Source organism: Chaetura pelagica, unplaced genomic scaffold (assembly GCF_000747805.2).
Source record: "Chaetura pelagica isolate M959 unplaced genomic scaffold, ChaPel_1.0 scaffold485, whole genome shotgun sequence".
Classification (NCBI taxonomy): Eukaryota; Metazoa; Chordata; class Aves; order Apodiformes; family Apodidae; genus Chaetura; species Chaetura pelagica.
The window spans coordinates 439,112-452,968 of record NW_009953315.1 but is presented as its reverse complement, the minus strand read 5'-3'; the positions used below and the strand labels follow the sequence as shown (position 1 = coordinate 452,968).

General features: G+C 38.8%; 1 protein-coding gene across 1 annotated transcript; it reads right to left on the bottom strand.

Moving 5' to 3' along the window:
• Positions 1 to 3,652: 3,652 nt before the first annotated feature.
• On the bottom strand, positions 3,653 to 13,857 carry LOC104389143. The gene is made up of 4 exons (XM_009998094.1): positions 13,710 to 13,857; positions 11,065 to 13,002; positions 7,114 to 7,220; positions 3,653 to 3,778 (listed from the first exon to the last, which is right to left on the bottom strand). Exons 1-4 carry the CDS (start codon positions 13,855 to 13,857, stop codon positions 3,653 to 3,655), a joined length of 2,319 nt encoding a protein of 772 aa, XP_009996396.1.

The window sequence follows — 13,857 nt, the reverse complement described above, 5'->3', positions numbered from 1 at the left end:
CAGCAGTCATCTGCTGCATGCTGGTTGACCTCTACTTGTGAAACGCAAGGAAAGATCCACAGAATGAGGAAGAAGCCACCAGAAAGGGCTTTATTAAACTTAGAACATGCAGATGAGTACGTACAGCATCCTACACTGGCTGGCCTTTCCTGCCAGTCTGCAGTGCTGCAGCCAGAAAGGAGAGAGCTGCATTAAACAATACTCAATCAACCATATCTTTGTACTGTAAAACGTGCTAATGGTTATCCGTCCTGGTCAACCTGGGCCTCTGCATTGCCATGTGTGACTATCAGCAGAAAGTGGCAACTACCAAGCTATCACCAACAAATCTGCAGAATTCAGCAGATTGTCTATTGAAGTGTCTTTTCTCCATGAAGTTATTTTATTATATACAATGTCTCATTGTAAGGGGACTTCAGTTTGCACTGTGCAGAGCACTGACTGTTCACTTGCAGTGCTTATAATAAGCAGGTTGTACTGTTTTGTTTTTTTTTCTCTCTGCATACTGCCTATGTGCTGAAGTTCATTGTACTTACCCTAGTAATGACAACTAGGGAAATAAAGAGCACTGCTGAAGGGGGGAAAAAAGTTAATCAAGGTTTACTTCTAAGACAAAACTGTAGTGTCAGCAAGACTTGGTTTTTTTATGTGTAGCAAAATCTCAACATCATCACCATTATACAGTTTTGTAATACCTGAAGTTTTCTCCAAACCATAGGAGTGGGAGCCAAGTGTAATGATGTTAGATGTTCAACTCATTGTAAAGAGGTAGTGTTTTTACTTATTTAAAAGGGGAGGTATTCACATTAGAAATTAAAAAAGTGTAATTTCTACATACATTTCAATATCAGTTGTTTTAATACATTTGAGTATTCCTTTTAAAAAGGCTTGGGGAAGTAAACTTATTTCTTAGGTTCCCTAGAATTATTTAATGTAGTAATATCTTGTGAATCATCCCACAAGAACATAAATAAACAAGGCCTTCAAAATGGTTTTCATCTATATGCATGTAAGCCATAGAACAGTAGCAAAGAACTTGAAAGCAGGAAGAAGAGTAAATTGTGTACTTAATTAACCTTGTGAACTGACCACACTTTAATTTTAAAGAAGCTTGCAAGGCAGACTTGATTAGAAACATTAGGATAACAGCAGACTGCACTGGAACAAGCATATCTGTATGAAACATCAAGGTACAGTGATACAAAGCTCTGATTTGAGGAGCTAGATGATGTGTATTGGTACTCTACTAAAGGAGAAAGAAAGATAGATGTGCTTTGAAAGCACTGTGAAAGACACATAGAACTTAAGCTCTGTGCTTATGCTTATATTGAGAAAAAAGAAAGGCATGATAAATTTCTAGCATTAGTAGAGTGAGCATGAACAGCAAAAATCAAGGAACCATAGACTAAAATGCATTTAAGACTTCTCTCTTGAAAGCTGTAGAAAAGAAGATAGGGTAAAGTATACATTGTGTTTTCCCCTTCCTACATATCTAAGTCATTTAGTAAAAATAAACACCCATTCCTTGCCATTCATTCACAATATGTTCTGGGGAAAAAACAAAGCAGTGAAGGTCTGCTTACAATAAATTATCTTATTCTCAGAGCTTGAACATGGAATTGTTTTATCCTCCAGTATTAGTAAATGTCCTTGTGGTGGCATTTACTGGTGACTCCTGACAGTTCTGTGCATCACAACCATCAACAAATTCAAATCTCCTGGCTCTTTCATCAGAAAAAGATTTAACAGCTGAAATAGCATGAGGTCATTTGTGATGGTGTGGTTCTGTGCATTGCCACATTTGGTGCTGAGAACATCCTTGTGTTTATAGCATTGATGATTGTTAGGTAGATGCTGGCAGCTACAGCCAGTATTCACCCAATGCATTCCAAGAGAATTCTCACTCAAGTTTGTCTAGAGCAGAGCTAACCTAAAGATTTCTTCAGTTACTTAAGCTTTTGCTATAAGATTCTTCCAAAGAATCAATAAAAACAAACTCAGTTTTTTCTTAGTCTGTCATCCCATTCCTTGCTAATGGGTCATTCCCAGTTTCCCTACCAGGGTTTACTAGTTGAACAATCAAGAAAAATACTGCAAAAGACCATCCTCCAGCTTATATCAAATGCAGTTTAAAAGTTTGCTTTGAGATGCCAAGTCAGTGTTCTCTACCAGACTAAGGGTCTGTTTAACCCAGTACCTTTTCCTACTCATGGTCAGTAGTGGGTGCCTGCACAATAAAGCAGAGCAAACTCTAGTGGTATTATTTCCATTATTTCACCAGAATGTTGTCTCAGCCTGTACTGCTTGTAGTGCAGATGCTTTGGAATATAGGATATATTTTAGTATGTACTAGCCTGGGATGTAGGTTTTGGTGTGTGTTTTTTTTTTTTTTTCCAATCAGTCACTTCTTTTAAGCTTTGCAATCTCCTTCAGCAAGGAGCTCCAGGGATTAACAATTGCTGAAGAAACATGATTTGCTTTCAAACTGCTCCCTGCAAGTTTCATTTTATACACCCTAGTTGTCATAATGTAAGGCATATGAACAATTATTTCCTATTCATTTTCAGTGGATGATTACCAGTTTTATAGTTGTCTATCATATCCCATACATAAAGATTTTATTAGTTCTCCACTGGAATTCCTAGAAGTAGAGCCTGTTTTGAAGCTAAAAGCTAAAAGTTTCAATAGAGTAAGATTTTAAATAGTGCTGACTGGCAGCCAGTGCTAGAATGCTGAGAAGCACAATTCATTTCACCATTTGGCATTTTAAATAGTGCCAAATCTGGCATTTAAGAGACTAGGTAGCTTAGAAATATGTAGACAGGAGATAAATACTAATTGTATAGTCCTGTGAATCTGCCCAAGTGTGAAATGCAGCTCCAGCATGCCACATAGGCAATAGAGCTCTTCAGGTCTCAAGTCTGTTTATCTTGATACTCAGTCATTCTTCTCACATTACTTCAGAAAAAATACTGACCTCTGTCTTGCTTCTTTGGCCATGAAATCCGTTGGGGTTGATAGTCTTGTTAATTCAGATGGCCAGTGGCAGTGAGTCAGGGAATCTGGTGACTTTTTTAAACAATGCATTTGCTTTTCCTTGGTACAGTTAGCATGTAATGAGTGGGTTTTGCCACTGGCTCCTGTCTTCCACCGTTTGATTTTAATAGAAAAATTACTAATATTTTCCAAGATATGGCAGAAAACAGGACATTGTGAAAATCAGAGAATTAAAACCTGACAAGCCAACATAACCCACTAGCTCCAGCCATTACACCACACCCACTTTGCAACAGAGGTTTTAGTTAGCTGCAATGATTTAGAAATTCTGAGTCACAGACAGTGAATCTGTCCAGACGAAGCTCCCAGCTTGGCAGTCTCAGAGGCTTCTAAGGTTTGCTACTGGCATGCCAAGCAGCAAATAGATTCTTCAGCTGCCCTACAGTAGATGCTGCAGGAAGCATGTGCAAGCTTCCAAGGCAATGCAGTATTGCTACAGTTACAAGCTTGTAATACTGCCTGCACTGCAGTTACTCATCACTGCACAATCTATCTTCAGTGGTAACAAAAACTGACACGTATGTGCATCTGTAACAAATTAAAGCTCAAATACCACTGGGGCTAGTTACCTGGCTGAATAAAGAGAGCCCAGGCTTTAGTTCACAGCCTTAAAAAACATAATTTTTACTTCACAGCCTTTCTGAAGCATGGCCATTTTACCCACTGGAACATCAAATATAGTTGTAAGCCAGTTGATGTAGTCCACAAAACCTCCATGCTGCTAAGTGAAGAAAAAAACAAGCAGAAAATTTAGCTTTAAGGTCACCAGACTAAGTACTGTGGAACAGAATACACCATATATAGCATTATCTAAGAAGTGTCTCTGCAGCACTAGAACATGCCTTGGTGTGGATCCATAGCACTGGCACACTACAAAAAAAAATCATTTAATTTAACAAAGTTTTTCTTTTCAAAGAGCTGTCTAAACAGTCCTACTGCTACTCCCTTATATATTGGTGGAAGTTAGCATCATCAGGCCTTAAATTGCTTCTGCCATCTCTGTAGAAAGCACTGACCAGTGCAAGACCTATGAAAGGATAACTAGCATGATCTTGTGAGTACCTGTGAAATACTAACCATTGCTGAAAAGCAGAGTGCCATCTAACTATGATATAATTAATTACTTTATCAGATAAGCATCAAAAGACAAAATTAAGCAAGTTAGCAGAATTGGCTTCAATTCGATCCCAAAGGTCCACTCAATTTCAGGGAAAAAGTCTATCTTTATCTAAGAGGTCTCAGTGATAGCTGAGGATTACTCTTAGGTCATCACTTGTAGTCTTCAGGTGAAGAGACTCTACCACTCGTTCTTTCCATCAGAATAAAGTCTATCCTTTTCTATGTGCAGCAGATTCCTATATTAGATATTCAAGAGAGCAGTCCTTCATATTCCAGAGTATTAGAAAGCTCCATGCTCAAGTAGTTGTCCCTCATTTTATTCTTTGAGGTTCTGGTAGAACAGAAGTTTTGTGCAGCACAAAAGCCAAATAAGAATTTGTATTCCTTATTTTCTTGTAGTGCTTAGGGTAGAGAGGAAACAAAAATTTAGCATCTCAGTATGAATGCTGATCCCCTAACAGCTTGGGGTAAAGGCAACAATTACAGTAGCTCTAACAAGTAAGCAAGTGCTATTAAAACCATAGAAAAAATCAAGGATCAGTTGGGTAGGGAAACCTCAACACTCTGCTCTGAGGGAAAACAACTGCAGTTACAGGTCAGACTAGTAATCGGTAGGCACAGAAGTTGAATGCAGTCATAGAAAACACTACTTTTATCCATGAAGGTTATTCTAGGGCACAGAACACTGGGAGAGGAGGCAGAAGTCTGTCTGTCCACACCACATTTAAGAAAACAATGTGTAGAGAGTTTCTCTTATCTTTCTCACACTACCAATTTATTTGGGAATAATCCAGAAATGGTGGTATCATGTTTATTCTTCTCACATAGCAACACTAGCTTTCATAGACATGAACAAGATCACATTTTTGAGCTATCCACCTCATCTAGATCAGTCTGTTTCTATTATTAATGAGATGGCTCAACAGAGACCTAGTTTTATCATCTTGGTTCTATAAAGAGACTTCTCCATAGTGAGTTGCCAAGGACAAGATCAACTACAATACAAGTAATCAGTGAGAAGTCAGGAAACAAGTCACATTACCATTGTAAAAACTTCCATTTCACCTTCAAAGTCCACCTCTCCAGCTCAGGGGCTTCACAGAAGACTGTTAAAAGACTCCATAGAAAAAGAAGGGAAGGAGATGGAATCATCACATCAACTCAGTGCTTTAGTTTTAGTCCTTAAACGTGAAATTTCAGATCAGTACTTGGCTTGATACAGCTGAAACTATATTCCCATACACTTTGACAAAACCAAATCAGCCAAAAATCCAGCTGATGGAAGAGACTCTTGTACCTATTTCCACATCATACAAACTGACTATGATATGACACTGACAGGCTTCACAATCCTGCAGAGCTTAAGAACAGGGCAGCAGCAAACAGTATGCAGTAATAGTATTGATGCACATACGTCCCTATCACAAGCTTTTTTGCTTGTTTGTATAGATGTAATACAAGGAGTCACAAAGTGCAATTCTATTAAATTTATTATTTAAATAGTGGTTGTGCCAGTTGTAAAAAGGTGACTTCAGTGTTCCATTTTATTAGTGTCCTCAGTCTACAGTGCTACTTCATACCCTTTAAGAGAGCACAGCAACTTACAAAATATACAATAATTGAATTTTGGATTTATGCAAACCTCTGATAACTTTTTCCCCCCCCTGCCCCAGTATTTGCAGTTATCTTCTCTTATAGAGGGACTTCCTTGTTACACGTCCTAAAGGAAAAAAAATGTATTAGGGTATGCATTCTCCCTCCAAATAATGTGTGTCAATTTGTTTCTAAAGAAAGACCAGACATCAGTGTCTGCAATTCCTATTGCAGAAAAGGACACTGATGGTTGATATTAGAACTATATACTCCACTTCCCAGCAAGTATAAATTCTGCAAGAATGACATTACAGTGGGTTATTCTGCAGTCCAATGGATAAGAGTTATATACAAAACTTGCAGAGTATTTTCAGTGTGCTCTCATAACAACATTATTGAATGCATCCAAGAAACACCAACTATTTCTGGGGCAAACAGAAGTATTTTGGGATTATGCAAGTTTTTCTGGATGCTTTTACTAAAAAGGATCAACAATTTAAACGTTTAACACTGATGTTCAAATAATCTGACTTCAAGACTAATGCAAATTTTTACTAATAAGATACTTTGGTCTAAGTTTTTGTTTCCAAAATACATGAACCTGTAATCCTCAGTTTCATAAGTGAAATAGAGATGGTCTTTAACTCATGTACTTGAATTAATGACTGAATATTCAGGTTAGATTTACTATGCCAGATTGTTCTTTTCCAGAAGGAACTTGGGTCTTTTAGGTAGCTCCTTGTATGAACTGACCCTTCTCAAATTTATAAACTCTTCAGACTCTTCCACAAATGCACAAAAGCATATTTGTTATTGAACCTACTTAATGTGATTTTTACCCTCCATTGTCTTTCCCATCATCCTCCAAAGTAGCCAGAAGGTCCTACTCTATAAAGTTAAGAATTATCTATATGCATTTGTGTTGCATCAAATTGCAATATTTTGGTTGAGAGAGACCTATAACTTAAAAAAAAAAAAGAATACACTGCAAAATGACACAGAAACCAACAGTTTAAAAAAGAACAGTTTGAAGAGCAACTAGTCTAAAATAGTGGGTTTTGGTGGTTCCCCACTCCCTGCCCCCTAATTCCCCCTTTTCACTAAATAAAGGCAAGGAACCTAACCTGGTCAAAGTTACAATGGTAGTCAAGCAAGGTAAGTGTTCAAAGTTCAGCTTGCCTTGTTTCTCATCTTGTCTGCTAGCATAGCTTTTAGTATTATTTCAAAAGTTATCCAATAACCTTGCAGTTCAAACCAAGAACCACTAGTCCCTGAGATAATAATGAAAAAATCCTTTTAATGGTCATTTTTGTAGCTGGTCACTGTATACCAACCTTTGCGTACACAGCTTCTAGGCACCTCCCACACTTCTTCCACCTCACATCTTGTGTCTCTGCGTTTTGAAGGTGGCTTGCCTATTCTTTTCTTTGGTTTAACCATAAGTGGGCACCCTAAAGAGCAAGATAAGACTGGTGTTATTTCTACAAAGCGTCATCTCACAGCAAATTTATCTTGGCTTTCTCCTACTGCTTTGTAGTGTTCCTCTTTCTTTCTCCCTTCCTTCTATGTGCCCATTTTACTGGCAGACAAAACTGACATTACATATATCAAGGAACAGTCACAGAATCATAGAATTATTGAGGCTGGAAAAGACCTCTGAGATCATCAAGCCCAGCCTATGACCTAATACCACCACAACAGCTAGACCAGGGCACATTCAGTCTTTCCTTAAAGACCTCCAAGCATGGTGATGCCACCACTTCCCTGGACAGTCCATTCCAATGTCTAATTACCCTCTCTGTGAGGCGATGCTTCCTAATATCCAACCTAGACCTCCCCTGGCACAGCTTCAGGCCATGCCTTCCCATTCTATCACTAGTTGCCTGGGAGAAGAGCCTGACCCTCACCTGAGTACAACCTCCCCATCTTGCATGTCTACAACATTTAATCTCCATCTAACTAATTCTAGACACATTGCATTTTGAGTCATAACTTGGACAGGTATTAGTGTGACAAAAAAAACCCAAACACCACCACTTCTGAGTTGGCTAATTCTGCCCTAGTTCACTTTTCAAGTGCTCAAACCTAGTCGATGGCTGTCCAAGTGACAAAGCTCATGCATTGTCTTAAAAAACCTCAATTCTTTGGACTTTTTCAGTTAGGTACACAGGTCAAAAAGCCAAATTTAGCATATGATATTACTGCTACAGCAGCATATCTTGTTTTGCCAAACCCCATTATTTGCAGGGCATTTAAATTTAATTTGAAGAAGCCAGTTCAAAAGTGACATTTAAAAAAGCATGCCATTTTACTAGCACTTCTGAGACATCCATTAGCATGATTCTATGAACAGCACACAAGAAAGAGTCCTGCTTCCTAACACTGAATGCAATAACTTCTTGAAAGTACATATGCTAGAAGGGGAAGAAGAGAAAGCAGTGAATACCAAAAGGCCAGACATGCTCAGTATGCTGCAGCATCTAAGAAGTCATAGAGGGAAAGTCTATGAAGTCATAAGAAAAGGTAGAAGGGACATGCTGAAAGTCTAAGTAAACAAAACTATTTTATAACTTTTTTTTTTAATTGCTGTAAGGAGCTAAGAATGGTGCTGCTAAAGTAAAGGCTTTTCAACTTTCATAGAGCAGGCCAGTATAAAAATAAACACAACATTTTGAAGAAGTCCAGGGATAGAAAGGATAGAAAGCTTCCAATGCAGGAGGCAAATCCCAAACCCTGACACACTCAAACCCTGACACACTCAAACAGAAAAACATTGTAGAGAAAACTCTTAGGAAAACACTCTAAAGCATAGTCTACAGGGCTGTTGATACAAGAAACCTGATATATATAATCACTGAGCTGAAGGGAAGCACGTCAGTCTGTTCTGAAGATAGCTTCACTCACTTTCAATCCTTGAAAGCATTTGACCCAGGAGAGTAGAAATACTCAGACTACAAAAAAAATGCTGCAGTTGTTCCAGCTTCAGTTACACTAAGAAACACCCTTGAAGAGCATCTAGAAACAGAACTGAACGCCTAGTAGACCTTAACTGTAAAGAAAAAGTATTCTGCTTCAGGAGGGAGTGAAAAGATACAAAAACTACCTGACCTTTTTCTTCATTAGAATAACTGATTTGTTAATCTTTTCCTTAACCGCATCAAGATGATTTGCACCCAGATGCCTTTTAGCAGTAGTGGAGCATCTGTTGATTCATGCAAGTTTCTCTGAAATTGGCCTATGTAGCTACCACACATGACTTCCTATACATGTTCTCCTGTTGAAGATTAGGAACTACCACTGCTTATGCACTCAAGAGAAGCATAATCTGGGTAAAGTACTAATACTACAGTTTATGGCATAAGCCAGTTTGAACAAATAAGGGCTTTACAAGGCCACATCAAAGCATTTGATGCTTTGATTTCCCAGGATGTCTTTTAAAAAAAATGTACCTACAATGGATCCTTATTCTCATGTTTGAATTTGAAAAGGATATATTTCATCAGTATCAGAACAATGAAAATTAGTTTTACCTTCAAATACCCAAATATCCTAAATGTGCTGGTTTGTATTATATCCTTTTGTATAATATCCTTTGAATATTCCTTAAGAACAGAAAAATATTGAGGAAATAAGTTATACCTTGTTCTTTGTTTTTGGCTTGGGGAGACAGAGTGCCATGTATTTGGCTGGCAAATTTGGGTTTAGCACCACTTCTAATCCAATATTCTTCAGGTGGAATCCCCATGTTCTCCCTTAAAAGCCTTCCTAGTTAAAGAAAAACAACAGTGATTTCAAGTCAGTATTTAGCTTTGCTAAAGTTAATATACTGTTTGACTCACCAGTCAGAATGCAAAGTTAGGTACAGAATCTAAATATAAGAGTCCATTAAAATAAAGACATTGCTTTCTGGAGACCACACTTGACCAAAATTACTAGCTACTTTGTAGAAAGATAATGAAACACTAAGTCTGTTATTAGAATGGTTAGAGCTGGAAGGGACCCCTAGAGTTCAAGTTCCAACTCCCCCGCATGGGCAGGGACACTTCCCACTATAGCAGGTTGCTCAAAGCCCCATCCAGCCTGGCCTTGAACACCTCCAGGGATGGAGCTTCCACAACTTCTCTGGGCAACCTGTTTGAGTGCCTCACTATCCTCACACTAAAGAATCTTCTCCTGATCTCTAACCTAAATCTTTCCTCTTTCAGTTTAAAGCCATTACCCTAGTCCTATCACTACAAGCCCTTGTAAAAAGCCCCTCCCCAGCTTTCTTGTAGGCCCCTTCAGGTACTGGAAGGCCACTATGAGGTTCCCCTGAAACCTTATTTTCTCCAGGCTGAACAACCCCAACTCCCTCAGCCTGTCCTCGTAAGAGAGGTGCTCCAGCCCTTGGATCATTTTCATGACCCTCCTCTGGACATGTTCCAACAGGTCCACACCTTTCTTGGGTTGGGGGCTCCAGAGTTGGACATAGTATTTCAGGTGAGGTCTCACCAGGGCAGAGCAGAGAGGCAGAATCACCTCTCTCGATCTGCTGGCCACAACTAGAACACTGTTTTAGATGTCTTTCATGATCCAAGACTATATTAAACAGCAGCCATGTACTGTGGTTCCGGCATAAGCAATTACAAACCCTGATAACTCAGTTTATTCTCAGTTCAGATTAATCTGACTCTTACCAGTATCTACCTTTGATTAAATGTTCTTTTCTAGGTAAGTTTTCATACAGTTTCACAATTTATGAAAAACAGCAAAACTTCTGTTGCTAACAAGGAGTGGCAGTGATAAAAAAATGAAAGTTTTGACTCCTGCTGAGGAGTCACACAGGGTATGGCCACCAGATTACAATTAATTTAATGCTGTTTAATCCACCAAATATAGGTCTGTGATGGGAAAGTCAGAATGCATAAATTTAAAATGCCAAGTTTCCAAGGCATTATTAAAGAACAGTAAATATGTAGTTAAATTGCCTTGAATTTTTCAAATTAATAAACTGCCACTGATGTCAAAATTAACTACATCAAGTTTAACTCACAGGAGAGTTTCTCCAGAATTCTCTGCTGATTCTGAAGATGCAGAATCCTTATGTAATGGGTAAAAAAAACAAATTGCAGCAAAACTCCCTTGCTTCAAACACAGATATTCTGCAGGACTTCAGGCTCCAAGCCAAACCTGAAGTTACAACATTCTCCAGTCGTCTCGCTGGTTCAAACTACAATTTGCAACTGCAATTTGCAACTGCAATTAGGTGTTTGTGTGTTGTATTAAGTAGCACTTCACCCTCAGCAATTAGCTTACCTCCCAAGAATTTCCGTAGCATTTGCTGATGTTCCAGTCCTTCTTTCCTTGTCATAGGCCTCTTTCTTCCATAATACCCATAGTTACTGTATACAACTTCATCTTGTCCTTTCTCCTTTGGCTTGTAAACTACACCAATGTTTTCACCTAGCCCACTCCTAGTTTTTATTTTCTCTTGAGCAGGCCAGCTAATGTATTGAGAAGGTATAGCATTTTTAGGTGGCTTCCAAAGCAGCCTCTGCCCAACTTGGTAGAAACTTCTGTTACTAGGTGCCAAGATTCCATACGGAGTGGCTTCTGGAAAGAAATATTCAATTTCATCCATGTCATCCTCACCATCCTCATCCTCTCCATCTTCATCCTCCTCTTCTCCCCTCACAGAGTATTCTTCTGAGTCCTCAACATCTGAAAAACTCTTAACTTCTTTTTTCTTGAGAGAATTGATTTTTTTCCTACTAGATGATCTGGGAAGGGGTCTCAGCTTTCTACCTTTACTGGCAGCCTCTTTAATCTTCACAGTTGAAGAGTGTTTGACATCTTGGTCATTCAAGCTGTTCATCTGCTCCCTTCCTACAGCTTCATCCTCATTAAGGGACCCACCACTTTTAATTTTCTCTTTCTCTAAGCCCTCTGTACTTTTCTGGAAAGTATACATGCTTTTCTGAAGCACATAGTCAGGAACAAAATAAGACACCGGGGCATTATCAGTTGATGAGCCTTCCTCTCTAGAGGACATGTCATCAGAAGAAAGACTGAGTACACTTGGACGTTTCCTTTGTGGCAAACAAACATTGTAGTTGTAGTTTGTGTCCATACTGTCCAAACAAGCCAGCCAACTGCTAGAGGGAACGTACTTCTCAATCGATTCATCACACCAAATACTTCTATCTGTTTGACTTTCATTGGTTGCACTGTGGCTTAGATTCAGCTTTTTCTGCTGAAAACTCAAGTCACTCATTACCTCCATGCTAGATGGAAGTAGTCCTGCTTGTTGACTGGAGCTGGGCTCTTCTAGAGAATTTTTTGAGCCTGTAGATTTTTTAGAGCCAGATTTCCTAGCTGCTGCCACATCCTGTCTTAACACTGGGTCATCTATGCTAACAGATCTTGCCGGCTCTGCCATTTGCACTGCCACAGCTTCACCTGGAGGAGATTTTGCCCCCTGACTTGTATTCAGCTGCTTTTCTGCATCCAGCTTCATTTCATTACTATGGCCCTCTTTTTCTTGCTCAGTTTCAACATCCTGTTTTGAGGTGAGAACAGCTTTTCTCTCATCTAAGTAAGCTCCTGGCACCCTTTTCTCCCTTTCATGAGGACCATATATCACTCCTTCACATGAGCTAACAGAAAATAAGTCACGCTGCACTATATTCTCTGGGACTGGTTTACCACCTGTCACATCATACAAAGGGATAGTTTCTTTAAAGGACTTCCACAGTTGAATAGCTGGAGAGCCATTTCCATATTCTATCCTCACTTCTTCCTTCTCAAAGGCATAGCTTCCAGTAGGAAGATTTCTATACTGCGTAGAGCTGGAAGGGCTCTTGTTAGGAAACTCTCTGTCTACTACAATGGAAGATCCAGATGAGTCTTGTTTCTCTGAAATACTTTCGGTCTCTGTTCCTATACCAGAAGAAACACAGGCCATATTTCCTGCATCACAACCTTTCGTTTCTGTACGGATATCTTGATGCTTTTTTTGCTTGTTTTCAGGCTGTCTAGGATCAGTCTGTGTTTCTTTTGTCTCCATTTTTTTCCCAGAGGTACTGTAGTGTCTAAATCTTGTTGCATGATAAAACATAGGGGAAGGTGAGGGAGCATTAAAATAAGGCCTTCTGTTAATTCTTGCATGCACTGGATGCTGTGAAACAAAAAATCCAGGGTACTCGTGGAGCGCAACAGAATAAAATGGAAAATATGGATTTCCACTTCGGAAGCCTAGACATTGGGAATAGTAAAAAAAAAAAAAAAAAGGCAAATATATCTTCTTTCTGAAGTCATTCTGATTAATACTTGCTTGCATACACAGGGACAGCTATAATACCAGACATACAGATAATTAGAACATTCCACTTATCAATGTTTGGAAGAAAATTTGGTACAGAAATCCAGAGAGAGTTCCTTGTTATGGAACAGCTTATCTGGACAGCTACATTTAAAGCAGAGCTTGATTTTATTATTTGGAACATATGCCAAATTAGCTTTCTGTTTGTTTTTTGTTTTATTTTTTTGTAGGTATTTTGGTGCTATTTCATGGACTATGTTATGGCATAGTCCTTGAAACAGACAGCTCCAGGTAGAAGTTAACATAGGTATACCAATTACAAGATGTATTTAACAATATTGTTTCTGTGTGGATTGTTTATATTGATCTATACCTATACATATATGGAATTTACACTGATTGTCAGGCACACCCAAGAGCTCTGTTTCTTTTAGGATAACCACTTTGTATTATTTTGCTTAGTTTCCATTCTCCAGAAACAGCCGCTACACATTCAACTGACACTTTGACAACTAAAACATTACATTAATTCTACCTTAAACTCCCAAGGAGCTTGTTAACACAGATACACATTTGTTCCCTCTAATCTAGCAGTAAGTTAATAAGTTAAGCTACCACAAACAGCTCTCCTGTACCTTACCTGAAGCAGGTACGCAGTATGGATTGTATGCATGACTGAGGTACCATGGATTTGGAAAAGGCTGTTGTGCTGTTGGCTGTGCATAAAAAAAGGGCCTGTTCTGGTTTGTGGCGTATGATCCACCTTCTGAAGGTGAGGCAGTATTCAT